Below are 26,457 nucleotides of genomic sequence, written 5' to 3'. Positions count from 1 at the left end.
ACACAATACCTCATAAACTCTAAACACTGCCAAGAAATAATCATGTAACATTAGTAAACAAAAGTATAGCAGATAGTAAGCAAATAGTACCAAGCAAACGAGTAAAAGATAGATTTGAATGCAGTCAAACACCTTATTAATCACCTCAAGGTACTACCCAATCCTATCAGCAACACCAGTTCGAAAACCTACCATGCAAAACCTAAAAACCTCAAAAGCAAAAATATTAAATATAGAAGAGGCTTTTGAATTGAAATTTAAACATTGAATAGCCACACTTAAAAGCAGAAAGAAAACAGAAGTAATTAATTTTTTAAATTAAAAGTAGATAAAACAATAGACTGCAACAAATATGAAGTGGTTGAAAGTGTAGTAGTAAGTGTAAAATTCTAGACCTGCTAACAAGAATAGATTTAAACAAATTATATTTGAAGAATGAATCACACAATAATTACTTTAAAAACTTAATTTTTAATAGTAAACCAACCTCCTTCCAAGTAATCATGGACTAGTATAGAGTCGTAATTCAGTTGCTCAAGGAATATTTTGGATGTTAGGGTATCTGCAACGGTGGGTTTACAAAACCCAAGAAGTTTGGTTTACAAAACCCAATGGCATTGCTCGTGTTGTAAGAGTTAAGGATTCAAGAACCCAGCATCTAAAATTAGATGCTGTGTTTATAGTGGTTTTAAAAATAAAAAAATTAGTGGACATGGGTCCCACATACACTTGTCAGTCATATACTTATTTTTATTTTATTTTTTTTGTTTTAACAAAAAAATTAATGAAGAATCACTTTTGGCAATAGATATTTGGCAACGTTCATTTGGCAAAAATTTTGGCAACGTCTATTTTTTTACAAAACGGTAAAAAAAAAGGCTATTTGATATTTTTTTTATTTTAACAATAACTTTATTTAGCTTATAAATAAAGAATTATTTTTCATTTCTCTACTCACTATCTAAAACTTTCTCCACAATTTCTCTACCATAATATTTCTATCTCCTTATTCTAAATGGCTGAAAGATTCAGTGGTTCATTTAACAATTTATTTAGTTCTCCAAATATAGAGGAAAATTCAAACTCTCAAAATTCTCAATCGCGTTCTCTTCCCAATCCTCATCCATCTCAATTTGCTTATGCAACTCAATTTTCATAAAATACTCCCACTGGTTCAAATTTTATTCCTCATGCTCTGTTTTTCATGTTTCCATCTGATTATGCTTCAATGGGTGACCAGTTTATGATGCAACATCCTTCTCAAGTATTTACTACTCCATCTCCATTAAGCATGTTGTTGAATAAATCTCGATAGGTGAGTTTGGGAGGATCTGGATCCGATAGAGAGCTCCAAACACCAATTTCAATGCTACGCTCTCAATTTCCACCACATTTGACGACACCTGGGATAGAAAATATTGACCTCGAGGATGATGAGGAGGATGACAAAGAAATGAATGCCTCTCGTAATAGAGCTAAGGTGATGTGGTCCATCGTTGAGGAGAAGTGTCTTGCAAGAGCTTGGGGAACTATTACCCATGAACCAAAAGTTGGTAATGCACAAAAGAATAAGCATTTTTGGCAACGTACCACCACGTACTATAATGATAATCGGCTTACGGGTACGATAGGAAGAGAAAGGACATAGATAAAGTCACATTGCTATCAGGTTATGCCTGATATTGGTAAGTTCTCAGGATGATACAATAATTTCTTCAACAATCGGGCTAGTGGTGAAGTGACACTAATGTTTTAGCCGCTACACATGATATGTGGAAAAAGGGACACAAGAATAAGGCTTTCAAGTATGAACATGTATGGAAGATTATAACAAAGTGCGAGAAATGGGCTTCCTAATCTCTTGGTCGTCATGCCGACAAGAAGGCGAGGACTTCCGAATCAGGAGCACATACTTCTTCAACCAATTCGGATACTGATGGTGACTCTAAAATTTGCTCACGTCCAATAAGGCAACAGAAGACGAAAAGAAAGAATAAAGCCAAAGTCACAGAAGATGAAGACTTCAGCGTGAAATGGGAGCAAATGCAACAATATCAAAAGGAAAAATTGGCGCTTAAGGAACTCGAGCTAAAGCAAAAAGATTATGATATGATTATGAAAGATATGAGTGGAATGATAGAGGCACAACTTCATTGACATATGAAAATAGTTGAAGAAATTACAAAGAGACGTGACCTACAATAGATTTGTCATTTGTGGACGTTTATGCTTTTTTAATTTATGTTGGTCTTTGTCGTTTGTTAACGTTTATAATTTTTTAATTTATGTTGTACTTTATGGTTCATTGATTTGTAAGTTTTTTATTTATGTTGGTCATTATGAGTTTTTTAAATAAAAAAGTGTCTTTATTGTATTACCACGGGGTTATAAGCGAGCGTTGTTCTTGCGACTGAAAATTAATTGCCACGGGGTTCAGACCAGACGTGTCAAAGACTCTTGACCCGATTGGATGAGTTATAAGCGAGCGTTGCTCTCACGCCTAAAGACTCTGGACTCGAGACGGATGCCTTATCAAATAATTACTTAGAAGAGCGGGAGCACAAGGATTCACACTTAGGAGATTTTTGCAAGGGTTACGAAATTATAGAACGGAGAACCAAATAGCCATAAAGCGCCGAGCCGCGACACACGGAAGGACACTTAGAATATTTAGCAAAACCCTACACAAAAGCTTGAAACTGGCAAACGGGCGCACATTCATTGACACTTAGAAATTTTTACAAAGTACTAGAGGGCAGTACAAAAAATTGCTTAGAAATATGAAGAGAGTGCTAGTCGAGGTAGTCGAAAACATCATTCGGGAGTGACTCGGTGAACTTCTCCCTATTTATAATTTCGCTGGTCAACTCTGAAGAGAGGTAGCCATCATCTTTCAACTGCTGGAGGATCCCATCGATGCCGTAGTTAAAGAGGCAAAGAACCCAGTCGGTGAGCTTATCATTGAATGGGTCGGAGCGGAGATAATTTACCTTAAAAACATCCATGTTCCTCCTCCTGGTACTTATCGAAACCCGCTCGGGATACCTCCAACTCAGCCTTTAATGAAGTCAACTTGGGATCTTTTGCGTCGAGCTGGATTTGGATCGCCGCTATCTCTGCTGATCGGCTAGCTCGTTCGGCTTCCAGAGCAGCTTCTGCCTCTTTGAGATTTTGAGCTAGAATCTGAGCCTCCTTGTTTTTAATGTCTAGGTCTTCGATGGCTCAGAGTTTTCTGGCATTGGCAAAGTTTATCTTCGACTCAAAAGAATGAGTTTGCTTGGTAAGCCGGTTGAGTTGGAGGACTTGCTTGTGATCTTTATTCTTCTCAACACCGAGCGCTCGTTCGGAGCCTAGCAGCTACTCGAAACTCCGGTCCAAGTCTTCTTTCAGTAGGGCCACCTCCGTATTCAGTTGATCGATAAGGGCCTGGGAGGCTTCTGATCGCCCGACTGGAGTGTGTAGTTGTTGTAGCTCGTGCTCCAAGAAGGCTAGCTTCTAGCACATGGTCAGACTTTCAACTCAGAATTACAGCAAGAATAGGTTAATAAGCGCCGATCGAGAAAAACAAAAGTAACACGTAGTAAAAATATATACCCCAGTGGACATCTAAATGAAGTTGTCCACAAGCTCTCTAGGCGGAATAGTCGCTACGCGGGTCCTTGCATCGACCCAGACTTGGGCCAGAGGTCCTTGAATCTTAATTTTGTGCTTAGGAGAGTGCGACTCGGCATCGTCAGGGTGACACCACTCGTCGATCAATAGGTGGATGATAACTGTTATGTGCCTGCAACCGCTCAGATCCGATGACTCAGAAATGGGAAGACCCTTTGACTTGGACATCGGGGAGGAGTGAATGGTAGACACCTGGGAGGCTGGCCTGAACAATTGGGGCAGTATGTACGCAACTGACTATGTGTATATGGTCCCACCGGTAGTGCAGATAGCGAGGGTGTCCAATCAGATGATGGTAGAGTGGGAATGGCAGTCTCCCTCTTTGGGATGGAGAAAGATGAGGTCTCGCCCAACTCGGAGTGTGGGTGCTGGGCGATAGGTGCAGAGGTTTGTAGGACGGAGGTAGCCGAATGGAAGGAAGCTTCGACTCGGTGCCTCTTGCATCATTGGATTAATGGCTCGCCCGAGGTGGCCGACTTTGAAGGCACTACGATTGGTGTCGTGGATACCACTCAAGGGGGAGTTCGCCTGTGGCGGCCTCGGTATCGCTAGCCCCCGTCCTACTTCCTCCTGCCTCGCTAACCACCGAGTGGCTGCCCCTTACTTCATCGGTCGAATCGTCAGAATGTTCGACCAGTAGTAAACCACGACTTTCCAGCTTAGCAACGCCCTTGGCGTTGATCTCTGCATTAGCTAGGGGTGAGCATTCGGTTAATTCGGTCCATAAATTAACCAAAAACCGATTTAGTGTTAGCTAACCGAATCAAATCAAAGTTTTACTAAAATTAAATTAACCGAATCGGTTATTTCGGTTAACATCGAATTAACTAAATTTGTTTAAAATAATAATAAAAAGAATTTATACAAAATTAATATCAAATTAACCGAATGCTCACCCCTAGCATTAGCGAGTCTGCTTTTGCCGCTCAACTATGCCCTCAACATGATTTGGACTGAAAAAATAAAGAGAAATCAGTTAGATTCAAAGATGATGGGAAGAAAAAGGACATACCTAGGGGAAGGAGAAGCCGCGTTCGGATAGGACTTAGTCCAAATACATATAAGACACCCTCTAATAACAGTCGATGTATGTGATACTTCTGACCGGCCAAACTAGAAGTTGCTTGGAGGTAGTCCAATCAACTTCAATATCTTTTGAGCGAAGGAGGCTTCATCAATTCCATCTGTCAACTGGTTGAAAGTTGGGTTGGACGGGAAAGTGAACAAACAAATAATGCTCTATTCATTGTTTATTGGAGGACGACATTTTATCAAAATAGACAGAACCCACTCAGGCTTGAAACAAAAAGGTATTCGGCTCGAATAACTTGGGGTAATAAAAATAATGTAGCACGTGAGGTACTAAGGGAATTCCATACAGACGGAATAACTTGACCACCCCGCATAGCAACCTAAAGGAATTGGACACTAGTTGGTTCATAGAGATGTGGAAATATCTACACACTTCTAAGAAGAAAGAATGAATGGAAAATCAAAGGCTAGCATAAAACTGGTCCTTAAAGAAGGTGAGAAAGTCATCATGAGACAGATGGGGACAGTCGTAAGAAAAATGGATGGCGAGTTGGTAATTAGCAAGGAAATGATAGGTAAACTTCATTTGGTCGATTTCATCACCGTTGAATTTGGAGGCTGTGGAGGTATACTAGAGCCAGGGATAGGCTAGGGAGGATGAAGAGACTCAACCACGAAGAATAGAGGGGGAAGAAGATCAAAAGATTCAAAGAAAGAAAGGGAGAGAAGCTTACTGTAGAAGAAATCGCCGACGGAGAAGGAGGAGATAATGGTGGGCTCAAAGAAGGCGTTGCAGGGAATAGAAAAAATTAGTGGCTTAAAAGCATAGAGAGCGGCCATTCTCAACCGTTCAATCTAGGGTTTTGGAAAAGGAGAGTTTATCGCGATCGTTGATTTTAAAAAGACAACAGTCACATCATTCCCAAACCGTCACCTACCACATCACATATGTGACGTCATATAGGCACACCACGTGGCATTCTTCTACATGAAACATTAATGATAAAGCCGAGAGTATGATTACGGGGCATGACTGAGTGTGTCCAGCGTTAATGGAAGGAGATTTGAGTGGTTTTCAAGAAATTAAGATGACATTAGCGACAGTTAAAAACCACCACTGTTGGGAGCAGAGCTCAGCAGGGAATCAAAAAATTGGCTAAGTGTCTTTGCTTCTGCAGTCGAACGGTAGCTATAAAACTGAATGTTTTCACTTTAGCAGCCGAACAACGACTTTAAAATTGAATGTCTTCACTATTAGTAACCGAATGACGGCTTTAAAACTAAAGGTCTTCACCATTGGCAGCCGAACGACAACTTTAAAACTAGATATCTTCATCAGCAGTAGCCGAACGACAGCTAAAAAATCCCAGGGAAGACATCAGCAAAGTCTATCGGCGACCCCGAGTTGCAGCACACCTGATCGGGTAGAGAGGCTCACGAGCATATAAATGGTCCAGTCAGTCGGACTTGCAGTCTCCTTCGATTAGACTTGAAGGGGAGATTTATGATCCGATAATGATAGGAGGTCCCACTAAAGATGGGTTAATGTAAGGAAGATCGATTGACGTGGAAGATAAAATTTAGCAGGGTATCCTAGTCCGCCGAGCGGACCATGGAGTGCTGAGCGGACTAAGTATTGTCGAACGGGCCGGTTATGATCGAGCGGATGGTGATAGCTATATGGATAAGTAAGTCAAGCTCTGCCTTGGTCGGGTAAAATGACCCTCCGATAACAAAGAGAAATAAGCAGCAGTTGGTCTCGCCAACTAGGCTTTGTGTCCGGTCTGAGTGGAATAACTGCAGACAGTAAGGAATCAAGGAAAGGACAAAGTCGGCAGGTCCTGAGAAAAACGCCATGCGGAGGCAGCCCAGTCGAGCAGACCCTGAGCGACTGTGCATGACCCCATTAAGTATCTTTTCATATCCTTTTGGAAGCCTACGCTGCTAACAGCAGGGCATGTCCAGCAGGCAATCGTACGTTAGAAACCTCTTGGCTGTCACGTCAGAGGATTGCACGGCTACTTAATGTATGATGTCAGGGATAATTTTTACCTGTCTATTCATAGGACACCTAGGAAAATATGTCTATACCTTAAGGTGCGTGCACGAGCACCACGTTGACACTATAAAAGGGGATTCCTAGCTATATAGAAAGCCTTTCTTTGGATACTGACTCCAGCGTCAGAAGGTTAACGCTGAAAATCCCTTCTCAACTTGACACTGACGTTATTGTCTTGCAATGTTATATGGAGTTTTCGCCATGTTAACTGTACAACCATATTTTTAACTTGCCATTTTAGTTGATTTTAGATCGGATCAAACATTTAGGGTGAATATCTATTCATCTTCCGTTACAAAAGTGAATATAATAAAAATCTTAACTATAGTTTAAAAATATTTTAAAAAAAACTTTTAAAATATTTATTTCTATTGAAATTCGGATCTTAATCTTTTTATTTAGTTTTTATACGAAGTGTTTTACGTTTATGCGCTCTCTTTCAAATGGCATATCAAACAAGGAGGAGTAAAATGGAATTTATCTCAAAATTCATGGGCCCAATTACATCGGCTCAATAAAGGCCTACTTAGGCCCAATTGGCCGTGTTACCTAACTCCGTTCCAGTCTGTCTCGTATCTGTAATCGCAATTCGCAGGTTCGAGGAGCTCGAAACGACCGTCGTCATCGTCGCCGTCGCCGCCGCGTCTTCCTCCGTCAATGGCGGCTTTGTTGACCTCAGTCGTGAGTGAACCTCTCTCTCTCCCTCTCTCTCTCTCAGTATTTGCTTCGATCTCTCCTCTTTTCTTCTCACTTCCGAGCTCTTTATCTCGCAGGTAAGCGTGCGCCCAATTGTCGCCGGCGCCGCAAGCATCGCTATCCGGTGCACTCTTCTGAGACCTTCGACCGCCTTCTTCGTGCCTGAATCCCGGATCTGGCCGGAAATTTCGTCTTCCGCCGCGCTCCCCTGGACGCCTGCTTCCCAAAGAAGAGCCCGCTGCACCGTATCGCCTCGCGCGGAGGTGAAGGTTAGGCGACTTCGATCGATTAACTTGTCGTTGATTCTTAAATTCCTTTTTGACTTTATCTTTTCCGAGATCTGGTATCTATTTGGTCTTTGTTCTCTGGAAATGAAAAATGTAGCTACGATGTGTTTTTGTGCTGGGGTTTTAGGAAGCTGCGCTGCAGTCTAAGGTGACCACCAAAGTCTACTTCGACATCAGCATCGGCAACCCGGTGGGGAAGGATGTGGGCAGGATTGTGATAGGGTTGTACGGGGATGATGTCCCTCAAACCGCAGAAAATTTTCGTGCTCTTTGCACAGGTCACTTCATCTTCTCTTTTGTTTCTTTTGATTTTGTTCTTGATTTTTTTCTCCGCCCAACAGATTTCTGTTTCGTTTGATTGGTGAAAGTATTTGCATTATGTGACTATTTTGATCAGGTGAGAAAGGCTTCGGTTACAAAGGATCTGCATTTCATCGTGTGATCAAGGATTTCATGATCCAAGGAGGAGACTTTGACAAGGGAAATGTAGGTGCTCTTATTCCTTGATGATTAGTTTACATATCATGCATTGTATGTTTGAAAGTACAAGTGTTTGCATGCATTTACAGAAGGTTTTAAAATAGACACAAATAGACTGCAATGAACTACCTTATGGTAGCAAACCATAATGCACACTCTTCCTTGATACAAAAAGGTGCATCATATTAAGTAATCTTTCTCAATATCATATTATTGAAAGAACTTCAACTATCCATTCCACGCATTTGAATATGTTTACAAAATATACAGGTGTTGGTAAAAAATTTCCCATTGTAGATCACTAGTTTATAAAAGGACAACCCGGTGCACGAAATTCCCCCTAGTGCGGGGTCCTGGAGAAGAATATATTGTATGTAGTTTTATCTTGCATTTTGTAAGAGGTTGTTTCTACTACTCAAACTTGTGACCTCAAGATCATATGACAACAACTTTACCGTTGCACTAAGGGTCCCCTTCACTAGACTATGTTTCTACAAAAACAAAGGATGATTATTTTACAGCCTTGTAGAGTCTTCCCTTGTGCTAATTTATGAGCATTGGTTTGCTTTCTTTCTTATTTCACTTCAAATAAGAGGGGTTTAAGTATGCCAGCTATTTGTTACAATCTCATCAAGTGAAGTCTGTGCCTCAGTTTGTTTAAGCGTGGAGTTAAGCTCAATAACACATTATCTTAGAGGCGTACCATATGCGGAAATCATAATTCTTTGAAGGGCTTATGACTTTCTCAAGGGCACCAAATGAGCTCATAAGTTATGAATTTTAGCAGTCTATTGTATTTAGTTGGGGGTCAGTTGTTTTACTCTTTAATATTGTATTGTATTTTGTTTGAGAGTATATGCAACCATTTTCTGTTGTGTTAGGACAATGATCTAGAGGGATAGCAAGAACTATTATGGCGGTAAGTTTGTTTTTAAATATACATGCCTGTCATCATCGTGCAGGTTTGATGTTACGACTATGCTGTCATGCTAGTTGGAGTTGTTTAAAATTTCATCTTTCGGATTTTATTTTGCCTCATCATGGCTTACAAGTTGTCAGAAAGAAGCAACACGGTTGTTTTTAAAATCTACACATGAACCAACATGACTTTTAATACAAAAATATTATTCCAACTTGTGCTTTTACTATCTTCTGTTAATATATTCTGAAAAAGACATGAATGGTTGCCAAGCTACGGTTCTAGTGGTTCTGGTATCTGCTTGACTATTATCTTAAATCATGTTTCAAACTAGTTGCCTTTTCAAATGGGATCAGTAGAATATATCTGAAATGCTGAACCAGGATAATCAATTGCCACTTGGAGTTACTATCATACTTTACGGCATTATGATGTGCTACAATACTGTTTTTCCAGAGAAGTTTAGATTTGTATGATGAATTAGTTGTTATTGTTCTTCATGGTCGAATGCATGGAGGGCACAGATGTATTAATTTGGAAGATTACCATTTCCTTAAATCCTTTAAACATGTTTATAGCTTTCTGTTTATACGGTATGTTTCATAGAAAATTGTTTATTTTCCAAAATAGTTTCAAATTCGCAGAAGTTCATGAAAAAGAGTCACTTCTAGATAACGATCGTGTTTAGGAAATATTTTGCGATATGAATGGACATAGAATTGTTGAATTTCAGGGAACTGGTGGTAAAAGCATATATGGCCGCACATTTAAGGATGAAAACTTCAAGTGTGAGTTGAACATCGCAAACCATTTATCAAAACTGCTACTATATGAATACAAAGGATGTTTATTTTCTTCTCTGAAATTTGTTAGTGGTTCATATCGGCCCGGGAGTGGTTAGTATGGCTAATGCCGGACCGAACACCAATGGAAGTCAGTTCTTCATTTGCACTGTCAAGGTAAAACTAAGTTGAAATTGATTCCTGAATTTCGTTATAGTTTTTTGCAAATTCTGAATTTCTCTTTCTATTCCTCGACTATTTCTGAATGCATTTTATCTTTTATCAGCTGAGAAGTATTTATAAAGCAAACTTTTGTCCATACTATTTCAAAACTCGATCGTATTCTAGCAATCTCTTTATGCCTTTCTCATAATTGTCTTGTTCGTATAATTTCTGTTTAGTTGTTGCAATCTAAGCAGCTAGTTCTTGTCTCCTCATTGATAACGATATACTTTGGTGCGATGATTATGAGCATAACGTAGCTAATTAAGAATAAAATCTCATTCACGCAGACACCATGGTTGGACCAGAGGCATGTTGTCTTTGGCCAAGTTCTTGAGGGCATGGATGTGGTACGGTTGATCGAGTCACGAGAGACGGACCGTGGAGATGGTCCCAAGAAGAGGGTTGTGATCAGCGACTGTGGTGAGCTTCCAGTGGTCTGAACAAGAACATTTTTTTTTTTGTTAAGAGAACCATCTCGCACTTGTCTTTCCAACCGTCTAGTTTCACATTCTATTGATGGGTCGTGATAGGTTTCCATTGTCTTTGCAACTGTATTCTCTGACCCAAAACCACATTTTCCCTATATACCAAAATGCTTACGCAAGAAAACTCAGAAAAAAGGAAAAAGATAAGAACCCTTTGTAACCCTAACCTAACTTTATTACTATTTTATTCTCCAAATTCTTAACTAAGGTTAAATTTTGAACAAATGTATGATTTGCCCCCTTTTTGTAAATTTTAGGCAATTCATATAAATAGGGAGAATTCTCATAAAAATATGAAATAGTTGTTGGATCGAAAGCGCTAGAGGGGGGTGAATAGTTCTCGTGGCTTTTACTCGTTTCGATTTTGTAAAGACGACAAGTAACACAGCGGAAATAATAAAGTAAAACAATACGCGAACACAAGTGATTTACTTGGTTCGGAACCTTGAGCGACTCCTACTCAAAGGTTCGCGATCGTTGATCGCTTTCTGTGGACAACAACTATATCTCGCAAAATTATTACAATCTAAGTACAATCAAAAGCAGTAAAGATTATATCGACAATAAGAAATGTTAAATCTGAATCTCCGGGTTGTCGGGATGTTACTACAGCAGTTCTGGAACGTTTCTTGAGTAGCATACGGAAGAAGGATCGCTTGTTAGTTTATTTTAGAAGGAGCTGTTCGAACTCCTCTTTTATACAGTGCTGGAGGCGTCTCCAACACCATCCAAGGCGCCTCCAAGCTTCCCGAGTCAGCCGCGTGGATCAGCATCGAACTGGTCGCACCTCATCCACTTGAAGGCGCCTTCAAGCCACTCCAAGGCGCCTCCAAGCCATGGTCCAAGGCGCCTTCAGTCCCTATGAAGGCGCCTCCAGCTCCTCTGGACAGCTGGCTTCAGCTTGCACCCGAGGCGCCTCGGACACTGTTCGTCCGAGGCTTAACTTATTCCTTTTGTACTTGCAAGATATGTTAGTCCCAAAACAACATCGTACTCTGCAAGACAAAGTTAGAACATGTATAAACATGATAAATTAAATGTTTGACAGTCATTGGACTGTCCGAATCTAACTTCAGATTTCCGACCGAAAATCCTAGATTGACCTGACGCCTACTGTTCCCTCTACGAGGAACGCGTCCTCACCTACTACCCTCAGGAGAGATTACCTAGTGTCAGTCCGGTCCTCCAGACCGATTGGACTTTGTGCCTAGGGTTACCACCCCCTAGGACCTAGGATTACCGCCCCCTAGGGTTTTCCTTCACCTAGGGTTACCACCCCCTTGGACCTAAGGTTACCACCCCTTAGATTTTTCCACCTGCCTAACCGCAGTTAGGACTTTCTTGAAATCTCATTTAAGCACATTAGATAACAAGGAATCTTAACTTTGAATCCCTTTGCTATTATCAAAACTTAGGTTCGATCGTCGGATGCTTCCCGCACTAACAATCTCCCCCTTTTGGATTATGACAATAAAAATTCAAAATTAAGTAAAACAAGATGCACAAAATAAAGATAAGTAAGCTATAAACAGTGCAGGCATGATTTAAGCTAAAACATAGTGTGTAAGGCTCCCCCTTAATGAGAGCTCTGCTTTTCTTATCACTTGAGTTAGTATTTTGAATTTGTCCTACTTTCCCCCTTTGTCATATATCAAAAACCTTTGTAGGAAGAAGGAGGGAAGATGAAAGGTCTAAGTTTTTAAAACCAATAGATTACATTTTCAACAAAAAAGTTGTACTTTAAAATAACATTTCTTGTAGGTTTTACTTTAAAATTACTTTAGTGTTGAAGAACTCTTTTTACTTAGCTAGAATTTGTGCAAAGTTAGGTTAAATTTTGAAAAAATTGAAACAAACGATTTTCGAAAGGCAAGTTTCGAAAATAGTAGGCTAAGTTTTGCAATAAGCTCAAAACCCTAATGTCCAAGCATGAGTTGAGTTAAATAAATTGTAAATTAATCAAGTTCCTTTTGCAAGGTATCAGAACCCTAAAGTGCAAGCTGAGTCAATTTGAATTTCTAAGATTCTTGACCAACTGTCTAACCTTTAGCTGCTGGCTGAATACCTAGAGGACAACAATTTTCACTTGGTTAGTCAAGTTAAGTTAGTAATCCAGTTAGATTTGACTAGGGCTGGATCATTTAACTTGATTAATGTACAGTTAGTTTTTAACGCCCAGACTCACTATGATGCACATAGATAAGCATTCTGGAGTCCAGGCTGTACTCTATGCATCTCACGTCATTCTAAGTTTCTTTCAAACACAAACAAGTTATGCCAAGTGTGTTTGTGAGATGCTCTGGCTGAAGCTAGGGGAGCATGATATCTAAGGGGAAAATTCTAGGCTAAGTCCAAATTTTGAAAGACTAATAAGATTGGGATGAGATTTGTTTGAAAATAAAGATCTATTCTACCCAACGCATTTCTATTTGTGCATAAAAGACTGGTAAGCAATAAGCAACTAAGTTCTATTCTACCAAAGACATTCCAATTTGTGCAGAATTAAGCAAATAAAAGAACATAAAAAGACTGGTAGTTAGAAATAAGCAGAGTAACTGAACTCTACTAATCACAAGTACAACTAGACTAGGAAATGAAAATGTCTGTGTCCAAAATCCAAGGTACAATGCATGAAATGATAGCGTCAAACAGTAAGATCATCAGCTGGAGGGTCGTCAATTGGAGGTGGTGCAAGGGGCTGCTCGGGTGCAGGCTGTCCTTGCGGACATATCTCATCCCGAAGAGAAGTGAATCCGGCAGCTATCTCGGATCGGAGGGATCGGAGGGAGCGATGACCATCTAGAACAGTCTGTCGCGTCTGAATGAACTGAACCTCGAGACGAGCGAGTCTATCCTCGACGGAGAGTGGTGTCGAAGTCGAAGGCCTGGCTGAAGTGGAAGACCCGGCGGAGGTGGAAGGTAATGGATCTCCGAAAAACTCCTCGGCTAAGAAGTCGGGCCACTCCTCTTCCTCGCCCGGGACAATGTCGGGTGGTGCATCCTCGACCTCTGGATCAATCGGAGCGGCGGCTGGCTGTGGTCGACCCCTCCAGGCTAGAATCCCCTCATCGGTGACATGAACACGGGCTAATTTAAGGTTGCGCTGCCCAAACTCGTCATATAGGGTAAGAGGGATGACTATTCCTCTGGTAGTGTCTATCCTAAGGGTCGAAAAGATGTAGGTCAAAACATGACAGTAGGGCATATGGACTACATGAGATGTGACTGTACTAGATGCATAAATAATGTTCTGGAACATATGTAATGCTATGTCTAAACGGTTATATAAAGCATACAAAAGGAATGAATGCCAGGGTCGCATCTTCGGGATGTCCCGAGATGAGATCGGCAAGATGTAGACTGTCAAGACTCTGTACATAACATAGTCCTGAAGCCTAAGAGAGATTGACTTGAACTTAGTCAAGCCAAATGATCTCTCCTCCCCAAAAAAATACATATAGATGGTATCTAATGTAATATGAGAGTAGGGATTGTCAAATGACAGATCCCTACTAGGGTAGCATAGAAAGGGACATGTAGATGCCCTAAGCTCTAAGCTAGTGCGGATGAATGAGGGAGTAAACTGGATGTTTGTCTCACCAACTCTGGTAGAATAGATACTATCATCAACCTGATCGAAGTTGTGATAGAACTGTGCACATAAATCATGATTTACTGCAGTACTGCAGTAAACCAATCTACCTAGTTGGTAGTAATCTATTATCCGGACTGATGGGTGACAAAACTGATCAAAGAATGATCTTCTTAGATACCAAGGTTTAATGGTTTCAAATGTATATCTAGCAAAGTTAATCCTATGTTGTTCTGAGGGGAATCTTAGATCCGTGGATGGGGTTCTAGCCAGAGTAGGATCAACATTGCGACTTTTCCTATTTTTGACAACATACAAGAAAAATAGCAAAAACTAGCGCTAAAATCATGTAGGAGATGATTAAGAGTAGTTTAGAGTAGACCTAGGAGACATTGCTAGGTGTAGAAAGGGAAGAGTTGGCTTGAAGGCGCCTTGGCTGATGAATTTGTGTAGAGATCGCACGAGAAACTCGTGGGAACTTTCGGCAAAAGACGAACAGAAATGTTTCTGTTCGTGGTAAAAATCTTGGGTGGAAGTCGCCTTATACACGTTATAAGACGCCTTAGACCTCCTATTTGAGGCGCCTCGGAGATGATACGAGGCGCCTTCGACAAAGTCGGCGGGATTATTCCCGTCGCTGTTGAGAGCGCCTCCGTTTTGTGGGAGGCGCCTCAGTTAGGCCACATTTTTTTTTTAAAAAAAAATTAAGTTTAAAAAATTAATTTTGAAAAATGGTAACTTAATTTGAAAAAATATTAAGATAATTAAATTTGAAAAAAAATCAGTTAGTTAAATTTTAAAAAAAAAATAAGTTAATTAAATTTTTTGGAAAATATTTAAGTTAGTTAAATTTTTGAAAAAAATATTTGAGTTAATTTAAATTTAAAAATATTTAAGTTAATTAAATTTTGAAAAAAATATTTAAGTTAATTAAATTTTGAAAAAATATTAAGTTAATTAAATTTTGAAAAATATTTAAGTTAATTATATTTTTTAAAAAATATTTAGTTAAGTTTAAAAAATATTTAAGTTAATTACATCTTTTTAAAAATATTTAGTTAATTTTAAGTAAATTAATCGATTTTCAATTGAATTAATTTAATTTCAATTTAATTTAATTTAATCAAATTTCTATTTAATTTCAATTCTAATTTTTAATCATCTCACCCGATCTAAATTTTTCAATCAGGGGATCATATAATTTTGTGAGATGAATTAGGTTCAATTGTAGGATTTGTTTTAACTTTATGTTAGATTCATGTTTAGCTTTGGGCTCAACAAATAAATATTTTTTGGATAAACTTCTGGACTATGGTGAGCCACTTGAATATCATTAAAGTAACCATGCCTTCGAGGTTTTTCAAATAGTCCTATACACTGAACTTAGTACAAAACCTTGGTCTAACTAGTTATGATTCATAAAGGGTAGCTTCGGTCAGTTCCACTTAGTCAAATGCACCAGGTCGAAGTCATATCTTCCTAGACATGCATAGACTAAGCTTCCCTAACGTACTATCATCAAATATTTCACCAGTATTGTGGGTCAAGTTAAACTTAGTCCTTTTTATTCTAGTCCTAATTTCCCTGTCGAGTAGGTTGCGTTTAGTTACCATGTCGAGTAGATTCCTTTTGGAGGTGTCAACTATTCTGGAGCCTCCCATCATATTCCTTTATAACTTTTATTTAATTTAAAGTTTGAATTATATATTTATTAAGATGGTTTTTATTTATTTATTGATATTATATTTTATTTATTTATTAATTTATTAAGATAATTTTTCTTTTTGCTCCTCCTGGATCATAGCCTCGATAAGGTTTATCAAGGTAATGAACTTGATTCTTGGGGACTCAATATTGACTATGTTCAACTTGATTGACCAAGTTGGACTTGGGTATCTTTGCTTGGACTAGTTTACTATTTGGTCTGTTAACTAAGGATAGATAGGATCGATATTTCCTTTTGGATTTAAAACCTAGTCCAGTTCTATTATAAACGGCTTTTTGAGTCCCAAGAATTAGGTCAAGGTTCTTGGACCCCAAAGAAAACCGTTCTAGGGTCTTCTCTAAATCCTTGACCTGAGTTTTCAGACTAGAATTTTCTTCCTTAAGCCTTTGGACTTGAGTTGAATTTCTAGTCTGAACTGGGTCAGGCAAGGTTATGGAGTTAGTCACTTCTTTAAGGAGTGTTACCTCCTTTAGAAGCGACTTGATTCGAATATTGGACTTAGCTACTTTATGCATTAAATAACTGATTAAACTATATAAACGACATTTACTTACAGAGGGGTTTGTCCCTTTGGAAACGGATGCGAATTTGTGGCTTCTCTCGGACTCGGCTTCCGATTCGCCCTCGCTTCTGGTGTAATCCCGGACTGTCAATGTGAGGAAGCTTGCTTGCTCGACTTCTTCGTCGTTGGATTCCTCGGAAGAAGATTCGTCCCAAGTTGCCTTCAGAGCCTTCTTCCTTCTTGGTTTCTTTGGATCCTTTTGGTGCGGGCAGTTCGCCTTGATGTGCCCCTTTTGATTGCACCCGTAGCAACTCACCTCGAATTTGACCTTTGAGCTTGATTGGGCTTCTTTGGTCTGGATGGCCTTTTTGACATCCTTTTTGTTGAAGCTCTTCTTTTTGTAGAGTTTCTTCATCAGGTTGACGATTTCGGTTGTGAGCTCGTCGTCATCTTCCGAATCTTGTTCCTCTTCTGATTCTTGTTCGATTCTACGTTTTGATTTTGACTCGCGTGCTCTTCCTGTACCTGCAATCAAAGTCAACCCTTTCTCGGCCGGACGTGAGTTAGTCTGTTCATGAAGCTCAAACTCAGAAAACAACTCATCTAATTTAATAGTAGAGAGGTCCTTAGAAACCTTGTAGGCATCTACCATGGATGCCCACAAGGTGTTCCTTGGAAAGACGTTTAAGGAATACCTGATGATATCCCAGTTATCTACCTTCTGTCCGATCGCATGGAGTCCGTTAAGTAGTTCTTGAATTTGGGCGTGGAGCTGGCTAGCCGTTTCACCTTCCTGCATTTTTAAGTTATACAATTTATTAAATAACAAATCTCGCTTACTTACTTTGGTATCGGAGGTCCCTTCGTGAATCTCGATCAGCTTCTCCCATAGCTCCTTGGCACTCGAGAATAATCCAACTCTGTTGAGCTCTTCCTTGGTCAGGCCACATTGGAGGGTGCAGGTCGCTTTGGCATTGGCTTCCACCTTCTTGATTAGAGTTGGTTCCCAGTTCTCGCAGGATATAGGCTTGTCGTCTTCGTCGATTGGCAGTTGTAATCCAGTCTTGACGATCATCCATGTCTCGAACTGGATTTTTAGAAAGTTCTCCATTCATCCTTTCTAGTATCCGAAATCTTCTCCGGTGAAGAGCGGGGGACGAACGCTGCTGTAACCCTCTTGTTGGGCCATTGATACCTTGCACGACAAAAACAATAAAATCTATTCCAAGACTTGGTCTTGGATTAGTAGTGCGGAAATATGTAAAAAAAAAAACGAACTCGAGTGGTGTTGCACCAGCTTCGAGCAAAACCGATTCAAACGAGAAATAGATCGAAATATAGTAATTATACTAATTCCGGTCGACTCCGAAACACTGAAAATACCACGAAAAAATTGCTTGATTTAGTGGTTGCACCAGATCGAAGCGACTCCGCTCTAATACCAATTGTTGGATCGAAAGCGCTAGAGGGAAGTGAATAGCGCTCGTGACTTTAACTTGTTTCGGTTTCGTAAAGACGACAAGTAATGCAGCGGAAATAATAAAGCAAAACAACACGTGAACACAAGTGATTTACCTGGTTCGGAGCCTTGAGTAACTCCTACTCCAAAGCCTGCAATCGTTGTTCGCTTTCTGTGGGCAACATCTATATCTCGCAAAATTATTACAATCTAAGTACAATCAAAAGCAGTAAAGATTATACCGACAACAAGAAATGCTAAATCTGAATCTCCGGATTGTCGGGATGTTGCTATAGCAGTTCTGGAACGTTTCTTGAGCAGCACACGGAAGAAGGATCGCTTGTTAGTTTATTTTAGGAGCTGCTCGAACACCTCTTTTATATAGTGTTGGAGGCGCCTCCAACATTATCCAAGGCGCCTCCAAGCTTCCCGAGTCAGCCGCGTGGATCAGCATCGAACTGGTCGCACCTCATCCACTTGAAGGCGCCTTCAAGCCACTCCAAGGCACCTCCAAGCCGTGGTCCAAGGCACCTTCAGTCCCTATGAAGGCGCCTCCAGCTCCTCTAGACAGCTAGCTTCAGCTTGCACCCGAGGCGCCTCCAAGCTCCATGGAGGCGCCTCCAAGCTCCATGAAGGCGCCTCAGACACTGTTCATCCGAGGATTAACTTATTTCTTTTGTACCTGCAAGATATATAAGTCCCAAAACAAAATCGTACCCTGCAAGACAAAGTTAGAACAGGTATAAAAATGATAAATTAAATGTTTGACAGTCATTGGACTGTCCGGGTCTGACTTCGGATTTCCGACTAGAAATCGTAGGTCGACCCGACGCCTACTGTTCCATCTACGGGAAACGCGTCCTCACCTACTCCCGTCAAGAGAGATTACCTGGTGGCAGTCCGGTCCTCTAGACCGACTGGACTTTGTACCTAGGGTTACCACCCCCTAGGACCTAGGGTTACCGCCCTCTAGGGTTTTCCTTCACCTAGGGTTACCACCTCCTAGGACCTAAGGTTACCGCCCCTTAGGATTTTCCTTCACCTAGGGTTACCATCCCCTAGGACCTAAGGTTACCGCCCCTTAGGTTTTTCCACATGCCTAACCGCAGTTAGGACTTTCCTGAAATCTCATTTAAGCACATTAGATAACAAGGAATCTTAACTTTGAATCTCTTTGTCATTATCAAAACTTAAATTCGATCATCGGATGCTTCCCGCACCAACAATAATAGGTTCTATCAATGATTAAATAAAAAATGTGCTTTATTGAGAATATATAAATAGCATAATTTTCTCCTTTTTATCAAAAATGATTCTACTAAATTTAAAAAGAATTATATCTTATTTTAAATTTTTTTTTTATATAAAAAAAGAGACAATTATCTAACGATGTTTGTATGTAGGGAATTGAAGCAAACAAAAATATAAAACGAGAAATAAATCGTGCTCAATTTGATAGAAAATATACTCGATTAAAAAAAAAGAGACAATTATGTAACGATGTTTGTATGTAGGGAGTTGAAGCAAACAAAAATATAAAACGAGAAATAAATCGTGCTCAATTTGATAGAAAATATATTCGATTCAAGTTTAAATATACTAAATTTAAAAAGAATTATATCTCATTTTAAATTTTTTATACCTAAAAAAAATTGAGGGACAATAGATAAAAATGTTTACATAAGGAAGTTGAAATAAACAAAATTTTACATGAGAAAGTGAAAATAGTTTTTCTTTACAGAAGAAAAAATATAACTATTTAAGACAATTTCTCCGAGTTACATAGAAAAGCTAATTTTAAATATTTACTTTTATTTATCCTTAAAAAATTAATATTTGGTTAAATAAATTATAATAATAAAATATAACTATTTAGCTCATACAATTTACTCTCCCAACTTAATTAATTAATATTTGAACCAATTAACTATCCAATCATCTAAACTAATCTACGCGACATCGTCCGGATCCATCCAATTCAACCGACCATCCAGTTAACTCATCCAAACTAATTGATCTATTTTGTTAATTCATAATAGAGATTTGAAAGATCAGAGTCTTCCGAAAACACAGATATGACCTATAGGACCATAAATACACTAAAAGGGGAGGACAATCTTCGTAAAAAATTGAGAGTTAAAATGAATTACACAATAGAATAAAGAAAATAAAAAACCAACGCCAATATAAATGATTTTACTTGATTCAAAATCTATGATGACTGCTACTTTAATGCTCGCGATCATTGATCACTTTCGTTGGACAATCACTATTAATTTGAATAATGTGTTAAAAGTATTGAATACAAGAATTGAAATAATTATTACTGACAAATAGAAAGAAAATTGAAGTATTTTGTTCTTCGAGCTTCTAGTAATCATTGAGTGTCGTCGGAGTCATTTCGGAGCAGCATGCAAAAATGAAAATTATAGAAAATGTTGTTATGAAGCTGTTGGTCGAAGACCCTTATATACATTCATTCTAACGCCTGGACCATGCTGACATGGTGAATTCTTGTCAAAACTTTATCCACATTCGGGCGCCCGAACCCCGAGAGCAGATCTCCTGGTCCGCAAATTGCGGACCAGGGGATGGTCCACTACATGTGGACCTTTGATTTGAATGAACCCCACTTATTTAAAGATGGGGTCCATTCAAATCAAAGGTCCAGATCAGTGGACCATCCCCTGGTCCGCAATTTGCGGACCAGGAGATCCCTGCTGCCGAACCCCCTCCAAGATTATATTTAATATTTAAAATTTCCTTTCAATTTAAAAATTTTTAAATTGTTTGAATTATATTTATTTAACTGGTTATATTTAATATTTAAGTTTTTTATTAATTTTAAATTTTAAATTAGTTAAATTGTTTAAATTATTTTTCTTTCCTGATTTATTTTTAATATTTAATTTTTTAATATTTGTTAATTTTAAATTAGTATGATTTAATTTTAATTTTACTAAATTAGTTATCTCTTATCCTTAAAATTTAAATTTTTATTAATTTTTAATTTTAAATTGATTGAATTATTATTAATTATTTTATTTAAATTTAAATTTGTTAAATTAATTAACCTAAATTTTCATAGTTTTATGAAATAATTAATTTTTAAAATTAATAGTTTAATTTTTAAAATTATTAATTAATTTTTTCATTTAAAAATTTTAAATTTAATTTGTCATATAAAATATTATTTAATTTACCAAAAAATATAATATCTAATTTATTAGGCATATTATATAAATCACTATTAATAAAGGTATTTTAGTAAATTAGACTTACCTTGAGCATAACCCCTTATTCAATATTTCTCCGTTTAGTTGGACTCGAGTCTGGATATGCTTTTGACTTAATCCTCTAGTTCCATTGGCTCTTCGTGAAGCTTGGTCAGACAAGTCTAGAACTCATAGGCATCTTGATGTTTTCTAATTCTGCATGTGATTTCATTAGATAATAATTTTACAATTGAATTTATTACCTTTCTGTTGACTTCTGTATATTGGGTTGATCGTCTCAGTGTCATGCCCAGAGGCGGACCGACTAGGGGGGCTGAGGGGGGCTTCAGCCCCCCCCCCCCAGCGTGGCTGCCGTCCACTGATATCGCCGGACGATAAGAAAATTTCCGAGCGATGCAAGAGGATGAGAGGAGGCTTCAGCCTCCCCCACCTGGACATAGGACGCTGCCCACGGCGCTTGCTGCCGCCTGCCAGTGCCGCTTGTGCGGCTGTTGCCGTGCTGGTGCGCCGTGCACTGGTGCGGGCCGTGCGGCGCTGGCGCTGCCCTGCCGCGGTGGTGCCGCTGCGGGTCTGCGGCGCTGCTTGCCAATCTCCATTCGCCACTGTGCGTTTGTCGCGTTCGGCGTTTGTGTGGTGCGTCCGCGTCGGCGTCGTGCAAGTGGCCAGGTGCAGGTGCGGTGGGTGACGAAGATAACAAGGTGTTTTTTTTCATATTCTTACTTCCTTAATTTTTTTAATTAAATAATATATAACTTAGTGGTAAGTGGGCCCACGTTAAATAAATAAAATAATTATAAAAAAGTGAAAACATTAAACACGACACCTTCTTTTATTTTCATTAATTTGATGCCGATTTACCTCTTCGCTGCTACTTCACAGAACGGCGGCGGAAACCCTAAAGGCCTAAATCCCTAATCTCTTCCTCTCCCACTCCAACTCTCCTCCAACTCCAAGACTCTAGAGTCTAAGGCAAGCAGCGGCGGCGTTGCGGTGGCAGTAGTCTCCATTCTCCAACCGGCAACTGGATCTCTAAGGCTCCAAGCTCCAACGTCATTTCTCCATAAGGTTTGAACTTTGAATTTAGATTTGTTGTGTTTTATTTTTTTTTATAGTTTGATTTTTTTTGAAAATGTACAGAATACTATTTTTGGGTACTTGGTAGTTTCCATTATTATTTGATTTTTTTTTTGTATAAAATGTATAGAATTGCATTGGTACATTTTTCCATTATGTAATTTATTAACGTTTATTAAAGTTTTAGTTTATGAAAGTTTTAGTTTTAATGAACAGAATTGTATTTGTACATTTTTTCCATTACATAATTTATTAACGTTTATTAAAGTTTTAGTTTATTAAAGTTTTAGTTTTAATATACAGAATTGTATTTGTACATTTTTTAGTGGTAGTTTATTGCAGTTTAGTTTTTAATATACAGATTAGTTTTCTATTGCATTTGTAGTGGTAGTTTATTAAAGTTTTAGTTTAACATATATTTTTTCATTACATAATTTATTTTTAGTTATTTATTTGTATAGGATATGGAGAGATTTTTTAAACGAACTCGTAGTTCCGGGCCTTCCAGCTCTAGCTCCTCTAATGAGCCGAATGTTATTGAACAAGTGGAAAATCAATCCCATGTAGAATTAAATTTGGATGATATTATTAGTGATCCAGGATTACGAAAACCAATTGAAGACTTTGATATTGCTATTCGAGATCAAGCTCGAAGAGAGTATGTGCTCCGAGGGCCTTGTCAACCAAATGGTCATGTGTATCCGAAAACAACTTTTGGTAATCAAGAAAGAAGTTTTCAAGGAACTTGGTATAAAAAATATACATGGCTAGAGTATAGCATATCAAAAGATGCTGCATTTTGCTTTTGGTGTTATCTTTTCAAACCGTTAAATAAAGAAAATGTAGATAATGCCTTTATAAAAGATGGATACAACAATTGGAAAAGGGCATTAGAAAGATTCAATCGTCATATGGGGACTGTGAATAGCTGTCACAATGAAGCTAGAATACAATTTGAGGCTTTTCAAGATCAAAGGCATAGTGTGGAGAATATTTTACGAGTACATAGTCGCGATATGGAAATTGATTATCGCACTCGTTTAACAGCAATGTTGGATGTGACACGCTTTTTATTGAAGCAGGGGTTACCTTTTCGAGGACACGATGAGTCAACTAGTTCTTCAAATAGAGGTAATTTTCTTGAGTTACTTGAATGGTATAGTCAACGAAATGAAGAAGTTTCTAAAGTTATAAAACAAAATGCTCCTGCAAACAATCAATTGACTTCCCCAAAAATTCAAAAGGATTTAACACGTGCTTGTGCTTCAGAGATCACACTTGCTATAATCAATGATATTGGAGATAAATTCTTTTCTTTGATGGTTGATGAGGCTCGGGACAGTTCAGTGAAGGAGCATATGGGAGTTGTTTTGAGGTATGTGAATAAAGAAGGATGTGTGATTGAACGATTTCTTGCGGTTGTGCATGTGCCTGACACTAGTTCTCATTCTTTGAAAATGGCTATTGATACTTTATTTGTGCAACATGGTTTATCATTATCTAGATTGAGAGGCCAAGGATATGATGGAGCTTCAAATATGCGTGGCGAGTTTAATGGATTGAAATCCCTGATACTACAAGAAAATCCATTTGCAATGTATGTTCATTGTTTCTCTCATCAGCTCCAATTAGTTCTTGTTGCTGTTGCCCATGACAATTTTACTGTGAGTGAATTTTTTGGGTATATAACCATGATTGTGAATATATCTGGAGCATCTTGTAAGAGGAGAGATCAACTTAGAAAGATTCAACATGATAAGATAATTGCTGAATTGGAAAGTGGAGAAATTACTAGTGGAAAAGGAAAAAATCAAGAAACTAGTTTAGCAAGACCTGGAGATACTCGTTGGGGATCACACTACTTAACATTACTTCGTTTATGCTTTATGTGGTCTTCAGTGATAGAAGTGTTAGGAAATATACATGATGATGCTTCTTATTCTGCGAATAAAGGTGTTGCCGCAGGTTTAATTGAAAAGATGGAGAGTTATCAATTTGTTTTTGTGTTACATTTGATGAAGTATATATTGGGAATTATAAATGAGTTATCACTTTCCCTACAACAAGGGGATCAAAATATTGTTCAAGCCATGTCCTTGGTTAGAAGTGTGAAATGTCGACTACAAGACTTCAGGGAAGATGGATGGCAGATAATTTTGGAACAAGTTAACACATTTTGTGAATTGAATATGATTCCAATACTTGATATGGAGGACAACATGCTAACTCGTGGTCATGGTAGGCGTAGAGGGCAACTCATCACCAATTTTCATCATTATCGTGTGGAGATTTTTTGTCAGGTATTATTTCTAAAAATCTTGTTTTTTTGTTAAAGAGATTTCATTGAGTATTAATGTTATCATGGTTGCAAATTTGAATGCTAGGTTGTTGATTTAATTATACAAGAGATGAATAATCGATTTTCAGAAGTTAGTACGGATTTGCTTGGTTGCATATCATGTCTTCATCCAAGAAATTCTTTCTCTCAATTTGATGTTCACAAACTCATCCATCTTGCTGATTTTTATCCCGAGGACTTCTGTGGTACTGATTATTTATTTTTGGAACAACAACTTATGAGTTACTTTTATAATCTGCGGGATGATCCTTACTTTTCTTCAATTGATGACTTGGGAATTCTTGCTCAGAAATTGGTTGAGACTGAAAAACATTTGGTGTTCCCATTGGTTTATCGTATGATAGAGTTGGCATTATTTTTACCAGTTGCAACTGCTTCGGTTGAACGAGTTTTTTCTGCAATGAAGACTGTGAAGACTGATTTACGCAATAGAATGGGAGATGAATGGATGAATGACAGTCTAGTTGTATACATTGAAAAGGACATTTTTTCTACAATTGCAAATGAACAAATATTACAACATTTTCAACAAATGCAATCTCGTAGAATCCAATTGCCTCCTCTTGTATCGACTCGTCGACCGTCGCAGTCGCAGACTTCTGTGCCAACCAGAAAATGAAGCTCACCTATGGAAGAAAGGTAGACTAATCTTTCCTAAACTTCTAGTTTTTTTTTCTTGCAAGTTAGATTAAATGTTCTCAATGTTACTTTATCAGGTTATGGAGAATCAGTCGAGTATTAAGTGGGACAATGGAAAGACTCTCGAGTTCTAGTATCTTGGACTCTTGGTAAACTCTAACAATATCATTTCAATCACATATTGTAAGTATTAGTATTGCAGCCTGTTATATGGTTTAAATGAGAATCTTAAGTGTTCAATAAGATCAATTGGTTGTGGTTAACTTAATAGGCTAAATGGCTAATAGCTTTTGCATGGAGAGTGTTATATGTTGTTAGTCATCAAGTGGGTTGCAAAATGAGATGTAGACCTATTTCTTATTGCTTCTATATTGACAAAAACATTTGCTATTAAACTGTTCTTTGTTCATCGTTGATTCCTCAAAATTCTGAACCTATTTTTTTTGCTCTGTTCTACGCTCTCTCTCATAAAAATTCTGTGCATATTACAATTTATGTGAGTGACGTTCATGTTTATTTGGCTGCAGTTTCTGCAGTAACGTATATTATGCAAGAGTTGGAGCCTTGGAGGGATCAGCACAGTGGAAATGAATAGACGAGTCTAGAGCTTAACTCCTTTGTCCGTTAGATTTCAGATTTCATATGTATAGTTTCTGCAGTATCGTATATTATGTAAGAGACTAAGAGTTGATGTAAAACTTTAATTATTAAATATTTTTATTTAGTCGTAAAAAAAATATCTGTACAATTCAGCCCCCCTGAATTTTTTTTTCTGGTTCCGCCCCTGGTCATGCCACCATCGAAGTCGTTCATAAGGATGAAGTTTTTCATCTACATCCTTCACAGATTGAATTCGTGTCTTTTGCACATCTTATATGGAGGCGGTTCATTGACATTTCGCCTGCATAATTCTTTATACACCATTTCTCAGCATTAAAAGAAAACTCGCAAAGATTCGAAGTCTATGCCTGAGGGTAAATAATGCGGGAGATGAAGAAATTACTCTAGTATTACACGAATTTCAAAGAAAATAATAATAATATAATAAAAAATATTATGACAAATTTTGTTAATAAGATATTTTACCAATTTTAACTAATGGTGAAAAAATAAAAATGAAAAAAATAAAAAATTTTCAATGAAGAAAAAAAATTGAAAGGAAAAATATATAATTTTTTCTTTAAAAAAAAAACATCTGCTTAATTAGTGGTTTCACCAATTTAGAGTAGTCTT

General features: G+C 38.2%; 2 protein-coding genes across 2 annotated transcripts; both read left to right on the top strand.

Annotated features, from left to right (window-relative positions):
• Nucleotides 1-7,310: 7,310 nt before the first annotated feature.
• On the top strand, nt 7,311-10,696 carry LOC122045790 (photosynthetic NDH subunit of lumenal location 5, chloroplastic-like). The gene is made up of 7 exons (XM_042606162.1): nt 7,311-7,444; nt 7,537-7,728; nt 7,874-8,024; nt 8,144-8,232; nt 9,879-9,933; nt 10,019-10,104; nt 10,440-10,696. The coding sequence occupies exons 1-7, from the start codon at nt 7,421-7,423 to the stop codon at nt 10,590-10,592; spliced, it is 750 nt and encodes a 249-aa protein (XP_042462096.1). The 5' UTR covers nt 7,311-7,420; the 3' UTR covers nt 10,593-10,696.
• A 10,859-nt stretch (nt 10,697-21,555) lies between these two features.
• Nucleotides 21,556-24,885, top strand: LOC122048324 (zinc finger MYM-type protein 1-like). Its single transcript, XM_042609910.1, has 5 exons — nt 21,556-21,818; nt 23,155-23,357; nt 23,496-24,526; nt 24,611-24,770; nt 24,875-24,885. Exons 1-5 carry the CDS (start codon nt 21,556-21,558, stop codon nt 24,883-24,885), a joined length of 1,668 nt encoding a protein of 555 aa, XP_042465844.1.
• The last annotated feature ends 1,572 nt before the right edge of the window (nt 24,886-26,457 follow it).

Source organism: Zingiber officinale, chromosome 2B (assembly GCF_018446385.1).
Source record: "Zingiber officinale cultivar Zhangliang chromosome 2B, Zo_v1.1, whole genome shotgun sequence".
NCBI lineage: Eukaryota > Viridiplantae > Streptophyta > Magnoliopsida > Zingiberales > Zingiberaceae > Zingiber > Zingiber officinale.
This window is presented reverse-complemented; position numbering and strand designations above follow the sequence as displayed.